At 38.8% G+C, this 20,309-nt stretch overlaps 1 protein-coding gene across 3 annotated transcripts in view; it reads left to right on the top strand.

The window, feature by feature from the left end:
* Positions 1-20,309, top strand: part of KIAA1107 (KIAA1107 ortholog) — a 93,669-nt gene that overhangs the window by 9,611 nt on the left and 63,749 nt on the right. For all 3 annotated transcript variants that reach the window (XM_027536529.1, XM_027536527.1, XM_027536526.1), the window contains one exon: positions 14,498-14,733. In XM_027536529.1, the coding sequence (XP_027392330.1) occupies positions 14,498-14,733 (236 nt within the window). The remainder of the gene's footprint in view (positions 1-14,497; positions 14,734-20,309) is intronic.

Here is a 20,309-nt window from a genome sequence, read left to right as displayed (position 1 = left end):
TCTTTCAGAATTTTCCACAGTTTATTGTGATCCACACAGTCAAAGGCTTTGGCATAGTCAATAAAACAGAAATAGATGTTTTTCTGGAACTCTCTTGCTTTTTTGATGATCCAGCAGATGTTGGCAATTTGATCTCTGGTTCCTCTGCCTTTTCTAAAACCAGCTTGAACATCAGGAAGTTCACGGTTCACATATTGCTGAAGCCTGTCTTGGAGAATTTTAAGCATTACTTTACTAGCGTGTGAGATGAGTGCAATTGTGCAGTAGTTTGAGCATTCTTTGGCATTGCCTTTCTTTGGGATTGGAATGAAAACTGACCTTTTCCAGTCCTGTGCCACTGCTGAGTTTTCTAAATTTGCTGGCATATTGAGTTCAGCACTTTCACAGCATCATCTTTCAGGATTTGGAATAGCTCAACTGGAATTCTATCACCTCCACTAGCTTTGTTCATAGTGATGCTTTCTAAGGCCCACTTGACTTCACATTCCAGGATGTCTGGCTCTAGGACAGTGATCACACCATCGTGATTATCTGGGTCGTGAAGATCTTATTTGTACAGTTCTTCTGTGTATTCTTGCCATCTCTTCTTAATACCTTCTGCTTCTGTTAGGTCCATACCATTTCTGTCCTTTATTGAGCCCATCTTTGCATGAAATGTTCCTTTGGTATCTCTGATTTTCTTGAAGAGGTCTCTAGTCTTTCCCATTCTGTTGTTTTCCTCTATTTCTTTGCATTGATCGCTGAGGAAGGCTTTCTTATCTCTTCTTGCTATTCTTTGGAACTCCGCATTCAGATGTTTATATCTTTCCTTTTCTAGATTGCCAAATGCCCTCTGAGAGGTAGAATTGCCCCCTGTGGAGAACCATTGCAACATACTGACTTCTGTATTATTGTTATGTAAAGCGTTAAATTCGGAGAAGGCAATGGCACATAATCTAGTACTCTTGCCTGGAGAATCCCATGGACGGAGGAGCCTGGTAGGCTGAAGTCTATGGGGTCGCTAAGAGTCGGACACAACTGAGCGACTTCACTTTCACTTTTCCCTTTCATGCATTGGAGAAGGAAATGGCAACCCACTCCAGTGTTCTTGCCTGGAGAATCCCAGGGACGGGGGAGCCTGGCGGGCTGCTGTCTATGGGGTCACACAGAGTCGGACATGACTGAAGCGACTTAGCAGCAGCAGCAGCAGCAAAGCATTAAATATGTTTACAAAAATATGAGGTCATAACTTTTTAATCTTCTGGCTTGTGTGTGGTCAAAATTTTTGAAGAGGACATCCATCGAACTTCTTAGTAATTTGGGGTACTCATGTTTGGTGAGTTGTCATTAGCTAAATCATGGGAGACACTAAATTAATCCCTGTTCTAATTAAATAGAATTCCATTTTAATGCTTTACTGTTTTCCTCATAGATGTGTAATGATTTGACCCTCATTCTTTGCCAAATGTATCCATAAGGGAAATACTTTCTAAGGTAGTTCTTCAGAATTACATCTCTTTTTAAAAAAAATCTATTTCAGTTACTTTAGAGGGGACTTTTAACACTTTAGAGTTTAAGAACATGTACTGTAGAGCTAGATTGCCTGGATTCAGATTCCCTGCTCTGCTCTTTGGTAGCTGTGTGCCTCAGACTTCATCCCTCTTGCCTAGAGTTTCCTCATCTGTAAAATGCCTGGCACACAATAAGCACCATAAAAATTGTTAACTAAGTTTTTGCACTTGTGAAGTTTAAGGTGCTTATCTGTACCTCATTTCAGTTATTTAATTCCTGCCCTCTCACAATTTCTTACCTTTCTCCAATATTTGAAAGGTAGTATTGTTCTAATGATATTCTAAGTTTTTCTGTCACATCCCCATCACATACACTTATTCAGCAGATATTTATTTGGCCCTGTTTGTGAGGTCTAAGTATGTATTGATTAGTGATTCTTGATTTTAGTGTTTAATAATGGTGTTGTGTAAATGTGGAACTAAGTTTTGAAGCCAGTACTGGCAGTTGTGTCATTGTATAGTACTATAGGTTTGTCAATTACTGGTTTTTAAAAGCATCTTTATTGAGGTATAATTCATATAGCTCAGATGTTTCACTTGTATAATTCAGTGATTTTAGTATTTACACAGAGTTATAATCACAATTTAATTTTGGAGCATTTTCAGTATCCCCAAAAGAAACCCCTTACCCGTTAGCTATCACTCTACACTCTCTCACGTCTTGCCCTAGGTAACACTAATCTATTTTCCGTGAGTGTTCTGGACTTTTCACATAAAGGAAATCATGCAATTTATGGAGTTTGAGCCTGGCTTATTTCATTAAGCATAATGTTTTCTGGGTTTATCCATATTGCTACATATATCTACTTCATTTCTTCTTATTGCCAAATAATATTTCATTGTATGGCAGTGCCACATTTTATATGTCCATTCTTCTGTTGATGGACATTTATGTTGTTTCCACTTTTGGTTAATGTTTCTATGCATATGCCTATGCAATTTGTGTGTGTGTGTGTGTTGTGTGTGTGTGTGTGAACCCGTTTTCATTTCTCTTGAGTATATACCTAGGAGTGGAATTGCTGGATCATATGGTGTTATGATGGCTTCCCTGGTAGCTCAGCTGGTAAAGAATCCGCCTGTAATGCAGAAGACCCCAGTTTGATTCCCAGGTTGGGAAGATCTCCTGGAGAAGGGATAGGCTACCCACTCCAATATTCTTGGGCTTCCCTGGTGGATCAGACAGTAAAGAATCTGCCTGCAAAGCGGGAGACCTGGGTTCTATCCCTGAGTTAGGAAGATCCCCTGGAGGAGGGCATGGCAACCCACTCCAGTATTCTTGCCTGGAGAATCCCCATGGACAGAGAAGCCTGGTGGGCTACAGTACATGAGGTCACAAAGAGTAGGACACAACTGAGCACTAAGCATAGCACAGCACATTGTGCTATGAACATTCCTATGCAATGTGTGTGTGTGTGTGTGTGTGTGAACCTATGTTTTCATTTCTCTTGGGTCAGTATACCTAGGAGTGGAATTACTGGATCATATGGTAATTCTATGTTTAACTCTTTGAAGAAATGCCAAACTCTTTTTCCAAAGAGGCTATACCATTTTACATGCCTTCAAACAATGTATGAAGGTTTCATTTTCTCTACATCCTTGTAACACATGCTGTTATTTTCTGTCATTTTTATTATAGCCATCCTAGTGTATGTGAAGTGATATCTCATTGAGGTTCATTTGTGCTTCCCCAGTAGCTAATGATCTGGGCATATTTTCTTGTGCTTGTTATTTGTGTCTGCTTTGGAGAACTGTTTATTCACATCCTTTGTCCATTTTTCAATTGGATTATTTGTCTTTATATCATTGAGTTGTAAGACAGTTCATGTATTCTAGATACTAGGCTCATATCAGACATGATTTGCAAATATTTTCCTCCATTCAGTGGGTTGTCTTGATGGTGTCATTTACAACACAAAAGTTTTAGGTTTTTAATGTAGCCTAGTTTATCTAATTTTCTTTTGTCACTTTTGCTGCTGGTATTATTGATAAGAAACCATTGCCTATTCTAGGGTCACAGAAGATTTATTCTTACACTTTTTTCTACAAATTTTTTGGGTTTATGCTTTTAGCTCTTACATTCAGGTCTATGATCCATTTTGAGTTAACTTTTGTATATAGTATAAGGAAGGGGACCGACTTTATTCTTTTGTATGTTGAATATCTAGTTGTCCCAGTACTATTTTTGAAGAGACTGTTCTTTCCCCGTTGGATTGTCAATATATCCTGTTGAAAATCAGTTGCCTATTGCTGTGGACTGAGTTGTTTCCCCTGAAAATTCATGTATTGAGGCTCTACTGCCTAATGTGATGGTATTTGGAGACTGTGCCTCTGGGAGGTATATTAAGATTAGATGGGACCTCATGATAAGAACCAGAGAAGGCAATGGCACCCCACTCCAGTACTCTTGCCTGGAAAACCCCATGGACGGAGGAGCCTGACAGGCAGCAGTCCATGGGGTCGCAAAGAGTCGGACACGACTGAGTGACTTCACTTTCACTTTTCACTTTCATGCATTGGAGAAGGAAATGGCAACCTACTCCAGTGTTCTTGCCTGGAGAATCCCAGGGACAGGGGAGCCTGGTGGGCTGCCGTCTCTGGGGTCGCACAGAGTTGGACACCACTGAAGTGACTTAGCAGCAGCAGCATGATAAGAACAGTACCATTATAACAAGAGACACCAGAGAGAGAGTTGTTCTCTCTTTGTTTATGCCATGTAAGGATACAGTGAAAAGGTGACTAACTGCAAGCCATAGAGAGTTCTCACCAGAACCCCGCATGGTGGCACCTGATCTTGATGTCTAGCCTCCAGAACTGTGAGGAATAAAGTTCTGTTTAAGTCACCAGTCTGTGATTTTTGTTATGGCAGCCCAAGGTGACTAATACATAGACATTAGGGTTTATTTCTGATCTCTCAATTCATTTCCTTTGGTCTGTATGTCTATCCTTAATACTAATACCAATTATAAGTTTAACTTTTATGAGAAATCAGAGTTGGATTTTTGTGTTGTTATGTCCTGAGTCCTAGGTATTTTTTAGATGCTAGTCTTTTAGTTATTTGCTAACACACTTTTTGCCTATAATAAAAATCATGTTGACTTTAGTGTAGAAAATTCTTTTGGATAATTAAACTTTAAATATATGTGTGTGATTTGGCTTATTTTTCTTCATTTTATGGTCTGACAGTTTCTTGAATAATCTGTTTTTATTATTTCAGTTTTTTCATATGAAGCTACAATAAGCATAAACAGAAAATTGTCTAACTTTGGCTTTCTGTTTGTAAGAACAGTATGATATGCTGTAATTTAAACAGATACTTTAAGTGTAATTTAGAAAATCATTATCATTTTCTAGTATAGATCATTGGTTCATTGTTGAGTTCCAACCATCAATTTAAAAATACTGTATACACTTTTGTGTTTCTAGTAGGTGGTGGTGTAGTGGCTTTGTTGTAGAGTAGGCGCTGTGGTAAGCAGGTCTACCATTTCTAACTGTGTGAATGTGGATCACACTAATTGCTTCTCATTAGTTTTATCGCCTTAATAAAATGGATATAATGACAATACCTACCTCATAATGTTGTTGGGAAGGTTAAATTAGATGCTTTTAAAGCACTTAGCACAGTGACCTGGCATATAGTAAGCACTGAATACATTTTAGTAAGTATTATTCCTAGTAATAGCCGTATGAAATTATACATTTCTCCAGCTACTGAGTGTATGTTTAGAAGAAGATGCTTGGGAAAGGTCAAATTTTGTATACTAGAGAAAGAGAAATTATATTAATGCTACCCTTTATTTATTATCATTGAAGTGTTAGGGAAAAAAGATCAAATGAGAGACAATATGGTAGAGTAGAGGAAGCACTGAGTCTGGCAACAAGACAGAGCTGCCTTTTGCCTCTGCATTACCTTATTTTATGATTTCTTTGAGTCTCGGTTTTCTCATATTTAGAATAATAAAGTTGGAGTAAATGACTTTGTGCGTCCTAGCACTTCACAACCCTCTATTTTAAGTGTTAGATTTCTGTTTCGTGTTAGATTAGTGATGTATGTCTGAAGTATGTTAGGTAAGGTCCTTGAGATTAAATCTGCCCATCAATGTGAACATTGCTAATGATATCTCATCAGATCAGATCAGATCAGATCAGTTGCTCAGTCGTGTCTGACTCTTTGCGACCCCATGAATCACAGCACACCAGGCCTCCCTGTCCATCACCAACTCCCGGAGTTCACTCAGACTCACGTCCATTGAGTCAGTGATGCCATCCAGCCATCTCATCCTCTGTCGTCCCCTTCTCCTCTTGCCCCCAATCCCTCCCAGCATCAGAGTCTTTTCCTGAGTCAACTCTTCGCATGAGGTGGCCAAAGTACTGGAGTTTCAGCTTTAGCATCATTCCTTCCAAAGAAATCCCAGGGCTGATCTCCTTCAGAACGGACTGGTTGGATCTCCTTGCAGTCCAAGGGACTCTCAAGAGTCTTCTCCAACACCACAGTTCAAAAGCATCAATTCTTCGGCGCTCAGCCTTGTCTTGCGTATACAAAGTTCTTGTAACATGCCTCCTCCCCCTTTTTTAAAAATTTATTTTTTTATTGAAGGATAATTGCTTTGAAGAATTTTGTTGTTTTCTGTCAAACCTCAATGTGAATCAGCCATAGGTATACATATGTCCCCTCCCTTTTGAACCTCCCTCCCATCTTCCTCCCTATCTCACCCCTCTAGGTTGATACAGAGCCCCTCTTTGAGTTTCCTGAACCACACAGCAAATTCCCGTTGGCTATCTCTTTTACATATGGTAATGTAAGGTTCCATGTTACTCTTTCCATACATCTCACCCTCTACTCCTCTCTCCCTATGTCCATAAGTCTATTCTCTATGTTTATTTCTCCACTACTGCCCTGTAAATAAGTACCATTTTTCAGTACCATCTTCAGTACCATTTTTCTAGATTCCGTATATATGCATTAGAATATGATATTTCTCTTTCTCTTTCTGACTTACTTCACTCCGTATAATAGGTTCTGGGTTCATCCTACCTCATTAGGACTGACTCAAATGCGTACCTTTTTACAGCTGAGTAGTATTCCATTGTGTATATGTACCAAAACTTCTTTATCCTTTTATCTGTCAATGGACATCTAGGTTGCTTCCATGTTCTAGCGATGGTAGTTAGTGCTGCAATGAACAATGGGATACATGTGTCTCTTTCAGTTTTGGTTTCCTCAGGGTAAATGCCTAGGAGTGGGATTGCTGGATCATATGGTGGTTTTATTTGTAGTTTTTTAAGGAATCTCCATACCATCTTCCATAGTGGCTGTATCAATTTACATTCCCACCAACAGTTCAGGAGCGTTCCCTTTTCTCCACACCCTCTCCAGCATTTATTGTTTGTAGACCTTTTGATGATGGCCATTCTGACCAGTGTGAAGTGATTTCTCATTGTAGTTTTGATTTGTATTTCTCTAATAATGAGCTGTGTTGCGCATCTTTTCATGTGTTTGTTAGCCATCTGTATTTCTTCTTTGGACAAATGTCTGTTTAGGTCTTTTTCCCACTTTTGATTGGGTTGTTTGTTTTTCTGGTATTGAGTTGTATGAACTGCTTGTATATTTCGGAAATTAATCCTTTGTCAGTTGTTTCATTTGCTATTATTTTCTCCCATTATGAAGGTTGTCTTTTCACCTTGCTTATAGTTTCCTTTGCTGTGCAAAAGCTTTTAAGTTTAATCAGGTCCCACTTGTTTACTTTTGTTTTTATTTGTGTTACTCTAGGAGGTGGGTCATAGGGGATCTGCTTTGAATTATGTCATTGAGTGTTCTATGTTTTCCTCTAAGAGTTTTATAGCTTCTGGTCTTACATTTAGATCTTTAGTCCATTTTGAGTTTATCTTTGTGTGTGGTGTTAGGAAGTGTTCTAATTTCATTCTTTTACATGTAACTGTCCAGTTTTCCCAGCACCATTTAATGAAGAGGCTGTCTTTGTCCCATTGTATATTCTTGCCTTCTTTGTCAAAAATAAGGTACCCATAGCTGCATGGGTTTATATCTGGGCTTTCTATCTTGTTCCATTGGTTTATATTTCTGTTTTTGTGCCAGTATCATACTGTCTTGATGACTGTAACTTTGTAGTATAATCTGAAGTCAGGAAGGTTGATTCCTCCAGCTCCATTCTTCTTTCTCAAGACTGCTTTGGCTGTTCAGGGTCTTTTGTGTTTCCATATGAATTGTGAAATTTTTTGTTCTAGTTCTGTGAAAAATGCCATTAGTAATTTGATAGGAATCACATTGAATCTATAGATTGCACTTGTTAGTATAGTCATTTTCATAATATTAATTCTTCCTACCCAGGAACATGGAATATTTCTCCATCTGTTTATGTCATCTTTGATTTCTTTCATTAGTGTCTTATAATTTTCTGTGTATAGTTCTTTTGTCCCCTGAGGTAAGTTTATTCCTAAATATTTAATTCTTTTTGTTGCAATGATAAATGGGATTTATTCCTTAATTTCTCTTTCTGATTTTTCATTGTTAGGAGGATATAGAAATGCCAGTGACTTCTGTGTATTGATTTTGTATCCTGCAACTTTGCTAAATTCACTGATTAGCTCTAGTAATACCTCCTCCCCTTTTAAAAAGAAGATTGTATTGAAATTTGTCTGTGTTAATATAAAGCTTAAGGAGAGGAATATAAAGTATTGAGATTATGATTTTTTAGTAAAAATTCTGATCAAAGAGTCTTTGAAAAAAAATTTTATATATAGCAACTTCAGATACGGCTCAAATGATTGGCAGTGGAAAGTACTGATAGTTTTTTCTTTATGACCTCGTGATAAAAATCTTTGATTTCTTAAGACTTACCACACTATAGTTGTCTGAAAATGTGTGTTCATGTTTTTGTGTGGGTAAAAAGGGAAGACCTTTAAATTTTCAGTTTAACATCAATGCTAGGATAAAATGTCAACCAAGTAAACACATAGAACATCAGCACAGCATGAACGATTCCATTTCCCCTACAGCTTTCTCAAATCCCTTATACTAGTAGGGCTGAAGTGGGTGGAACAGGTACCTTGTAATATTAACTATGTGTATAGACAGCATGGCAGTCCACTCCAGTATTCTTGCCTGGAGAATCCCATGAACAGAGGAATTTAGTGGGCTGCAGTCCACGGAGTAGCAAAGAATTGCACACGACTGAAGCGGCTGAGCACAACAGAGCACATATATATAACTTGGACCCTCACTGACTGGGGAAAGACTGCCCCTCCCAGAGTTAGCTAATTCCCATAGTGTGCCTTTGATATGCAAACCAAGTAATCCTGAATCCATTCCTACACCCACTTTTCCCTCTGGTTCTTACACTCTAGAAGGCAACACTCCTCTGCCCTAATCATCCCAGAGCCAGATACCAGACAACCAGAGACCACCTTTATAGCTCAGAGCCCCCTCATACCCAAATTATTCAAACTCTTTAGTCCTAAACTTGCTCACTTGCTTACTTTGCCTCACTCATTCCTTCCTCCCAAAACCACTTTTGCTCCCTCCTTTTGCCTCCAAATCGATCCTGTTGCTCAGTTCTACCTGTTGAGTACTTTGCTTCTGACACTTCCGGTCACCAGATTTGTAGTTTTTTCCCCCTCGCCAAGCAATTCTCAGGTTCTCCAGATATCAGTTGGGTGTCCTACAGATTTAATTCAATTCTGACACTGTCTACCTGGAGATTATTACCTGTGCTTCTGACCATCTGAATGCAGATTCTTAGGCCCCTCCCTCAGGTTCACCTCATTTGCTGGAGCAGCTCCTAGGACTCATGAAAATATTTTACTTGACATATTATTGGTAAAAACTCAGAAACAGCCAGATGGAGGTGATGCATAGGGCACGGGTTATGGGAAGGAGCTTCCATGCCCTCTCAGGGTTCACTACTCTCCCAGTACCTCCATGTGTCCACCAACCCAGAGGCTCACTGAAACCCATCTAAAGATGCAGGCTTCATTACATAGGCATGATTGATTAGTGTGTGTTAATAGCTCTGCTGCTGCTGCTGCTGCTGCTAAGTCGCTTCAGTCATGTCTGACTCTGTGTGACCCCATAGACTGCAGCTCACGAGGCTCCCCCATCCCTGGGATTCTCCAGGCAAGAACACTGGAATGGGTTGCCATTTCCTTCTCCAATGCATGAAAGTGAAAAGTGAAAGGGAAGTCGCTCAGTCGTGTCTGACTCTTAGCGACCCCATGGACTGCAGCCTTCCAGGCTCCTCTGCCCATGGGATTTTCCAGGCAAGAGTACTGGAGTGGGGTGCCATTGCCTTCTCCGGGTTAATAGCTCAGTCATGTCCAAATCTTTGTGACCCCATGGACTGTAGCCTGCCCAGTTCCCATGGAATTCTCCAGAGAAGAATACTGAAGTGGGTTGTCATTTCCTTCTCCAGGGGATCTTCCTGACCCAGGGATCGAATTGGGGTCCCCCACATTGCAGGTAGATTCTGTACCGTCTGAACCACCAGGGAAGCCCAATCATTGGTCGTTGGTGGTTAATTTAGCCTCTCCCCTCTCCAGAGGTGGAGGGAAGAGCTTAGTTCCAACCTTCAAAGCACTTGGTTGGTTTTCCTGGATTCCAGTTCCCATCCTTATGGGCTTTCTAAAAGTCACCTACCTCCCTAATGTAAACTCTGATGTGGTTTAAAGGGGCTTGCTATATAACTAAAGACATACATTTCATTTTTATCCTTCTGGAGATATTTCAGGAACTGGGAGTAAAATTAAGTGCTGTAATAAAGTCCATGCCCCAACCAGTAATGCTGAAGAAGCTAAAGTTGAATGGTTCTATGAAGGCCTACAAGACCTTCTGGAACTAACACCCAAAAAAATGTCCTTTTCATTACAGGGGACTGAAATGCAAAAGTAGGAAGTCAAGAAATACCTGGAGTAACATGCAACTTTGGCCTTAAAGTACAAAATGAAGCAGGGCAAAGGCTAACAAGAGTTTTGCCAAGAGAACACACTGGTCATAGCAAACACCCTCTTGCAACAATGCAAGAGAAGGCTCTACACATGGTCAATACTGAAATCAGATTGATTATATTCTTTGCAGCCAAAGATGGAGAACCTCTATACTGTCAGCAAAAACAAGACTAGGAGCTGACTGTGGCTCAGATCATGAAGTCCTTATTGCAAAATTCAGACTAAAATTGAAGACTGTTGGGAAAACCACTAGACTATTCTGGTATGACCTAAGTCAAATCCCTTACGATTATACAGTAGAAGTGATAAATAGATTCCAGGGATTAGATCTGATAGACAGAGTCCCTGAAGAACTATGGATGGAGATTCTGACATTGTACAGGAGGCAGTGATCAAGACCATCCCCAAGAAAAAGAAATGCAAAAAAGCAAAATGGTTGTCAGAGGAGGCCTTACAAATGGCTGATAAAAGAAGAGAAGCAAAAGGCAAAGGCAAAGGAGAAAAGAAAAGATATACCCATTTGAATGCAGAGTTCCAAGAATAGCAAGGAGAGACAAGAAAGCCTTCCTCAGTGATCAATGCAAAGAAATAGAGGAAGACAATAGAATGGGAAAGAAAATTAGAGATACCAAGGGAACATTTCATACAAAGATGGGCATAATAAAGGACAGAAATAGTATGGACCTAACAGAAGCAGAAGATATTAAGAAGAGGTGGCAAGAATACACAGAAGAATGATACAAAAAAAGATCTTCACGACCCAGATAATCACGATGGTGTGATCACTGTCCTAGAGCCAGACATCCTGGAATGTGAAGTCAAGTGGGCCTTAGAAAGCATCACTATGAACAAAGCTAGTGGCGGTGATGGAATTCCAGTTGAGCTATTTCAAATCCTGAAAGATGATCCTGTGAAAGTGCTGCACTCAATATGCCAGCAAATTTGGAAAACTCAGCAGTGGCCACAGGACTGGAAAAGGGCAGTTTTCATTCCAATCCCAAAGAAAGGTAATGCCAAAGAATGTTCAAACTACCACACAATTGCACTCATCTCACACACTAGCAAAGTAATGCTCAACATTTTCCAAGCCAGGCTTCAATAGTACATGAACCGTGAACTTCCAGATGTTCAAGATGGATTTAGAAAGGCCAGAGGACCCAGAGATCAAATTGCCAACATCCATTGGATCATTGAAAAAGCAAGAGAGTTCCAGAAAAGCATCTACTTCTGCTTTATTGACTATGCCAAAGCCTTTGACTGTGTGGATTACAACAAACTGGAAAATTCCAGACCACCTGACCTGCCTCCTGAGAAATCGGTATGCAGGAGCTGACTGTGGAAGCAGCAGTTAGAACTGGACATGGAACAGACTGATTCCAAATCAGGAAAGGAGTACGTCAAGTCTGTATATTGTCACCCAGCTTATTTAACTTATATGCTGAGTACATCATGCAAAATGCCGGGCTGGATGAAGCACAAGCTGGAATCAAGATTGCTGGGAGAAATATCAGTAACCTCAGATATGCAGATGACACCACCCTTATGGCAGAATGTGAAAAGGAACTAAAGAGCCTCTTGATGAAAGTGAAAGAGGAGAGTGAAAAAGTTGGCTTAAAACTCAACACTCAAAAAACTAAGATCATGGCATCCAGTCCCATCACTTCATTGCAAATAGATGGGGAAACAATGGAAACAGTGACAGACTTTATTTGGGGGGGCTCCAGTATCACTGCAAATGGTGACTGCAACCATGAAATTAAAAGACGCTTGCTCCTTGGAAGAAAATTTATGACCAACCTAGACAGCATATTGAAAAGCAGAGACATTACTTTGCCAACAAAGGTCTGTCTAGTCAAAGCTATGGTTTTCCCAGTAGTCATGTATAGATGTGAGAGTTGGACTATAAAGAAAGCTGAGTGCCGAAGAATTGATGCTTTTGCACTGTGGTGTTGGAGAAGACTCTTGAGAGTCCCTTGGACTGCAAGGAGATCAGACCAGTTAATCCTAAAGGAAATCAGTCCTGAATATTCATTGGAAGGACTGATGCTGAAGCGGAAGCTCCAATACTTTGGCCACCTGATGTGAAGAACGGACTCATTGGAAAAGACCTTGATGCTGGGAAAGATTGAAGGTGGGAGGAGATGGGGATGACAGAGGATGAGATGGTTGGTTGGCATCACTGACTTGATGGACATGAGCTTGAGCAAGCTCCGGGAGTTGGTGATGGACAGGGAAGCCTGTCCTGCTATGGTCCATGGGGTTGCAAAGAGTCAGAAATGACTGAGCAACTGAACTGAACTGAACTAAACTGTAATAAAGATAGCCTATGGCTTTTACATAGGAAGTTAGAAGGGTTTTGGAATCTATGTGCTGGGAATGGTGTACAAAGTTCATATTATAAATCACAATGTCACAACACCCCTGTCAAAAATCAGTTGCCTATAAATGTATGTTCTAGACACTCAGTCCGGTTCCATTGATCCATACATCTGTCCTTATGCCAGTACCACACAGTATTGATGGCTGTAGCTTTGTAGGAAGCTAAGAATTCAGAAAATGTGAATCTTCTAAATTTCTTCTGTTTAAAGATTGTTTTGGCTATCCTAGCATTTCTATTTGAGGATTGGTTTGTCAATTTCTGCAGAAAACTAGCTGAATTTTGATAGGTGTTGCACTGAATCCATAGATTAATTTAAAGAGTATTGCCATTTAAAAAATATTAGATTATCAGTGGAATGTATTTCCATTTAATTGCTTTCAGCATTGTTTTGTAGCTTTCAGCATATAAGACTTGTGCTTTTTGTGAAATATCAAGATATTCCTAAGTATTTTATTTTCTTGTTGCTGTTGTAAATGGAGTTGTTTTCTAATTTAATTTTGGATTGTTTGTTGTTTGTGATTTTTGCATATTGATCTTCTCTTTTGCAACTTTGCTGAATTTGTTTAGCAAACAGTTTAGGGATGAATTTCCAAGGATTTTCTATGTATATGTTTGCTATTTGTAGTTGAAGATAGCTTTACTTATTCTTTTCTAATCCAGCTATTTATTTTTCTTGCTTAATTGCTCTGGCTGGAATCTATTTAAATGTTGAACAGAAGTGGTAAGAGCAGACAGACATCCTTGCTGATCTTAGGAAGAAAGTATTCAATTGTTTACTGTTAAGTCTGATGTTAGCTGTGGGTTTTTCATAGGTATGCTTTATCAGGTTGAGAATGTTTCCCTCCATTCCTAGTTTGTTGAATGTTTTATGACAGGGTGTTGGATTTTGTCAATATATGATTTTAGGGGACATAAACGTTCACACTAGAGCATATGGTATATAACATTGATTTTCATATGTTTAATTACCCTTGAATTCCTAAAATAAAGCCCAGTTGATCATGATGCATAATTCTTTTTATATGTTGTTGGATTCACTTTGCTATTATTTTGTTGAAGATTTTTTTCTCTACATTAATAAGAGATATTGGTCTGTAGTTTTCTTGTGATGTCTTTGTCTCCTTTTGATCCAACATAATACTGGCTTCACATAATGAGTTAAGTGTTATGTCTTATATTTTTGGAAAAGTTTGTAAAGGATTGCCATTAATTAATTTTCTTTCATTTGGTAATGTTCACTAGGGAGGCCACCTGGTCCTGTGTCCTTCTTTGTGAGAAGTTTTTGAATACTAATTCAATCTCTTTACTTGTTATTTGTCTATTCAGATACTCTTTCTTCTTAAATCAAGTTTCGTAGTGTGTGTCCTTCCTAGGAATTGTCCATTTCATGTAGGTTATATAATTTGTTGGCAATTACACATTCCTTTTTAACATTGTTTCTTTATACACTACTTTTCAAACTTCCTGCTATTTTAGATGGACCTTTCTTTAGTGTAGATTAAGAAGATTTTCCAACTATGTGGCTGTTATCTATGAAAGCCACACATTGGGAAATGAGGTTTTAAGAATAACCAACATTATTTTTATTAATATTTTGCATTTTGTCTTTTAGGATTGTATACTCATCAAACAGAAATATAAAAAGCTACGAAGAAGAAATTCTTAGGAAAAAGATAGTGGAAAGTGGAGTACCACAAAAGAAATGTGACTTCAGTGTTGGAAATTGTACTGACCATGATAGAAGGTTATCTGTAGAGTTCTTAAGTAAAAGATCATCTGATCATTCTCTTCTGAAACATGAAATTCCAAAAGATATCAACAGCAAAGAGGAAAATGTAATTTCCACTGGTGAGGTATTTTTTGTGGATTTTTATAAACTTTTATAGCCATGAAAGTAATTATATTCTAAACACTTAGAGAAAAACATACTTCAAAAATCAGCTCTGTTGAACATTTTTTTATAAGTAGATGAAAGTCAGTATAAATGAAAGTATATAATTTATGAGTGAATGGAAATAATAATATGGCCTACTCCCAGTTTTCCCAAGTAATTAGAGATGGAGTTATTATTAATAAATACAGACATAATTCACAATTTTCCTTTTAAGCTTCTATATATTTTCACTCTTATTCTAATCTACACAAGCAAAAGCTTTAGCACACTGTAGAATCAGTTCTAACACAATGTATACGTTCCTTAAAAAACTCCATGCAACACAAAAATCACCAATACATTTTGTCATGACACATTTTTAAAAGATCGGAACCTAAAAAAACTAGGAACATAGTTTTATCCATGTTAAATGATTCAGCAATACATAAATACTACAATAAATATGGCATTTGACCTTGAAAAAGAGGTCTAGTTTGTTTGTAGAAGTGGGTGTCAAAAGGGTTGCAGCTTGTGAATTGCTGTGAATTGGTGGAAGGAGTATTTTAAGGATGTAGATATAGATACAGTAGATATTCCAACAGGAGATTCAAGAGCCTTGGATAAGAGAACAAACTGTTTATTACTTATAGAGCGTCTCAGAACCACTTCTCAACCCTCAGTCCCCATGAGGGCTTAATGTTACCTGCTGTTCACATGCAATGGAGTTGCACCATAGGAGGGGAACCCCAACTTTATGAGACTTTTACAGGCTGCCGGCAGACCTGCTCATCCTCCTCCACAGAGGGAGAGACCTTTACTTTGGAAGGTAGATAAATCTTGTCTGGTGAGGGGAAGGTAGGAATGTAAGGAAATGATTTTGAGGAGAGGATAGTCTCTGAATCTTTCTGGAGCATCTCATTATCTCTAACTTCCAAGATGTATTTGTTGTTTAATCACCCTTGATCCAAATTTGCCAGTGCTCTGCTCAGAAAGGACAGACCATACAAAAACAAAAATATTCATAGAAAATGGTCTCCCAGCAGCTGTTATCTGAAATCAGATGGAAATTTGTAACACCAGAAATGAGTAGGCATGGGTGAACTGAGGTTTCTGGTAGGTGTCTTAGGTATTTATGTTTTATGTATATTCTTTCATGGCTCAGTCCAACTGGATACAGTTCCTTGCATTGACTTAGTATTTCTTATGGATTACCTTGCACCTAAGGAAAGGAAAAATTCCCGTTATGCAAAAATTGTTCCCTAATATGTCAGTTGTGTTGGATCAAACTCATGTTTTCAAAACATGTGTTACAGTTGAATTGACTGTACATGATAGTATCTGTTAACTAAAAGATTTTTATTACTGATGTTTAGTGCAGCAACAATAAAAACAAACTGATTTAAGCTCAGTTAGGTTTCTTTTGTATATGTTCACCATATTGTATTATGGTAAATGAATGCATGCATGCATGCATGCCTCTTTTAGGCTTGAGATAGATCTGTTCATTTTTTAAACTATCTCATTTAGTCTCAGCCCTACAAAGAAAGTGGTTACAGACTGATTTTATAGATGAGGACAGTAAGGCTCAGAGAGTATAAGGGACTTTCTAAGGCCACACAGATGGGGCAGTTGACCGAGCTGATATTCGATACCCATTTTTCTTGCCTCTAGCCTAGAACTCTGCCATGGGCCCACAATAGCCGATTAAAGTGGCCAAACAGATTTTTAGTGTAGATGGAAAGAGTTCATTTACCCCTCAACCCCTTGCCTTTATCTATTTTCTCCTCCATCACTCCGTGGAAATCCCACCCCGCCCCGCCCCACGTTGATCAGTTTAATAGACACTTGTTTGCCGCATCTTATAAAGTCCTTTGCCATCCTCCATACTGTCCGTGCCACCCTCCTTGAAACTTCCTCTGTCTTCTTGACTCTGTGCTATCTGGATTTTCCCTCTCAGTCACTGCTCAGTCTCCTTCACCAGCACTTCCTCTTCAATTTTTTTTTTTTTGAGGTTCATATCCGACCACTGACCAGACTTATCTGTCTAAATATACCTCTAAATATAAATATCTCAAAATTTAACCTGTGTCAGACAGATCTAATCACCTGCCTTTCCCAGCCTGCTCTTCTTTTAAATACTGCATAATGTGAATTATATTAATTATATTACTATCTTTCTTTCTTCCTTTTTTTTATACACTCTTTTATTTCTTTATTTTAGACCTCACCATGTGACATTCGGGATCTTTGTTCCCAGCCCAGGGATCAAATTCATGTGTTATATTGTTTCCCACACTTCTACCAACCCAAATTTTGTGTTAGAAAATTGTATATAAAATATTTGTTAATGTTGCAGGCTTTATGGTCATATCTTTTTGCCTTGTCATGCTGTTCATGGTGTTCTCAAGGCAAGAATGCTGAAGTGGTTTGCCATTCCCTTCTCCAGGACATCATATACCTTCCAGTTATATTCATTTATTGATGCTTTGGCTTATAGGACTAAAAGTTAGTAAACAAGACTGATAATGGCATTGGAACTTTAATAATTCCTTCCTGTTATTGCACTATAAGTATTAAAGGGGGGTAGATTCTGCCCCCACGATTATGTGTCTTTGGCATAAGGTTTATCATGCACCCTGCAGTGGAATCATGGAGTCCTAGCCACTGGACTGCCAGGGAATTCCCTATATTAACTATCTTTCTTCTCAGTTACTCTTTTATCCTTCATTCAATTCATGAGCATGTCTGTTGATTTGCCTCCTAAATATTCTTAAATACTTCTCTCCTTTATCCTCCTGCCATTTCTTTATTTCAGTAAGTTGCTATTTTCTTTGAGAATTTGAACCTCAACTGGTCACCTGACTTCTTGTGCCACCTTCCATTTCTATTGTATAGAACAAAATTTGTTCATTGCAAGCCTGACCATGGCACTTGCCTTATTAAAACTCTTTAGTAGTCTCCCACAGCCTTAGTATAAATCCCAGCTTCTTTCCCATGGTATAAGGGGATTTGGGGAACTGACTGCCACCTAGTACTCTGCTGCCTCCTATCTTCACAACCCCTCACACCCCCTGAGCTCTGCTCTTACTGACTTGGCATTTCATCTGAAAGAACTGTATTTTGTTACTTCTGTGCTTTTATACTTGGTATTTGTTCCTGGAATGCCATTCTAATCAGCACATTATTCAAATACCAACTTTTGAAGATTTGATACAAAGATTGAACAAAAGATTTGATACAAGATTGAAGAAAACAGATAGTGTTACTGTTTTGCAGTTTAGAGAAGGTATAATCAGGTTGGTTATGTACCAAGTGTGTTAAGGACTCAAATAGGGCACATTAACCTAGACGTAGGCCTTCAGAAAAAACTACATGGAAGGAATAACAGGCCTTCAGAGAAAGCTGTGTGGAAGGAATAATATCTGAACTGAATCCTGAAGAAAAAGCAGATGTTGACCAGACATAGAGAGTTTAGGGAAGAAGTAGTCCAGGCAAAGGAAACGACAGTCCTGGAGGCAAAGAACCAGGCACATAGCAAATTTGGAACACCATGCATGGTTTGTTGTGGGTCTAGAGTAAAGGAGGGGATAAGAATAGTCACAGTAAGGGATGAACCTGGATATATAAGCAGAAGACAGACAATGAAGAGCCTTATTATATAAAGGATGACTTAAATTTTGTGGTCCAAACAAGGATTCTTTTGAAAGAGTAAAAAATGAAAAATTATCATTGCTGTTGAATGTTATTCTAGGGGAACAGGCATTAACTGGAATGCCCCCAGGCAAACCAAGAGATGTGGTGGCCTTATTCATAAGGCATTTAAGTGGTACTATTTTGCAGGCTTAAAGAGTATGAACAGAGCAAGTTTAAGGTAGAATGGAATGATGACTTCAGGTTGAGGAACAGTTTTGGGTTTCTGTAATTGTGTGTTGTTGTTGTTTTCTTTTCTGGGTACCACTTCTGACTCCAAATGTGTGTGGGTTGTTTTTTTTTTTCCCCACACATAACCAATTCTCCTAACACCAGCTGGGCATCCAACAGTTCAATTCTAATGGTAACTATCCAGAGTTAGCAACAGATAAATGCCACAGGTTAAGGGCTTAGTGCTGCAATATTCTCCCCACTTCAGATGTTAAACGCAAGTCAGGTGCCTAGGCTACTGTTGGGGAGGAAAGAGTTCTTTCTACCCTCTTAGGTTCTGTGACTGGCCTAAGAATTAAATTGAAATAAGACAGATTAACAGGAGGGGGGAGAATGGTTTTCATCACTTATTTTTGCACCAAGAGTTTCACCAAAAAAAGGAGATTCAAGAAGATGGCTAGATAATCGAGGGTTATTTATCATCTTGACTTTCCCTGGTGGCTCAGCAGTAAAGAATCCTACTGCATGAATCCACCTGCAATGCAGGAGACGTGGGTTCAATCCCTGAGTCAGGAAGATCCCCTGGAGAAGGAAATTGCAACCCACTCCAGTATTCTTATCCTGGAAATCCCATGGACAAAGGAACTTGGTGGGCTACAGTCCACAGGGTTACAGAAAGAATTGGATGCAATTTATCGACTAAACAACAAAATATTATCTTAGGCTAAGTGAAAGAAAGGCATTCTGGGCTACTAGATGGTGGAGGCAAGTTATGGGAAGGTGAGAGGAGAAAATGTATAGTAAATAAGGGTTGTCTTGTTATACAGATAATAGTCAAGTGAAGAGAATAGTTTCTTCCTAAGAAGGAGATAGCTTTGCACATGGAAATTTCCTTTACAAAAGGGAAATTTTTTACTTTTATTTTTAGACAGTTGGGGGATGTAAATAGCTTTCCCTGCATCTGCTCCCTCTCAAGTACCTTTAGCTCAAAATAATCCTCATGCCAGAGTGGCATGTTTTGGGGTGACATATCCCCATTACTTCCCACTCTTGTGCCCAGCGACTACAAATTTCAGAGTTCCCATGACCACCCTCCTACAAAGTTCAATAATTTTCTAGAATGACTCACAGAACTCAGGAACACATTTCACTTATATTTACCTATTTGTTATAAAAGATATAATTTAGGAACAGCCAAATGAAAAAGATACAGGGCTAGGTATGCGGGTTGGGTAGAGAAGGGAAGGTATACAGAACAAATATCCATGCCCTCTCAAGGTGTGCTATCTTTTCAAAAGTTGGTGTGTTCACCAACCCAGTAGTTCCCTGAATCTTATTGTTCAAGAATTTTTATAATTCAGTCTATAGCTCCCTTTCCCTCCCTAGAGGTATGTGGAAGGGCCTGAAACTTCCCCCTCCCTGATGACATATTTGTCCTTTCTGGTGACCAGCCCCCATCCTGAAGCTCTTTAGGGGCCTTAACCCAGAGTCACCTCATTAGCATTCTGGTTTCTAAATATATACATTTGTAAATTGGTTACTGGGAATCTGTTCCCAGGGACCCATCCTCAACAGTTATACTAACAAAAATTTCCAGACTGATAGAGCTATAATATACAATGTAGTATTTTTCTTTTTAAATATATATACATGTTTTATATTTCACTTCCCAAAGCCTAAATTATGAATC

This window comes from Bos indicus x Bos taurus, chromosome 3, assembly GCF_003369695.1.
Source record: "Bos indicus x Bos taurus breed Angus x Brahman F1 hybrid chromosome 3, Bos_hybrid_MaternalHap_v2.0, whole genome shotgun sequence".
Classification (NCBI taxonomy): Eukaryota; Metazoa; Chordata; class Mammalia; order Artiodactyla; family Bovidae; genus Bos; species Bos indicus x Bos taurus.
This window is presented reverse-complemented; position numbering and strand designations above follow the sequence as displayed.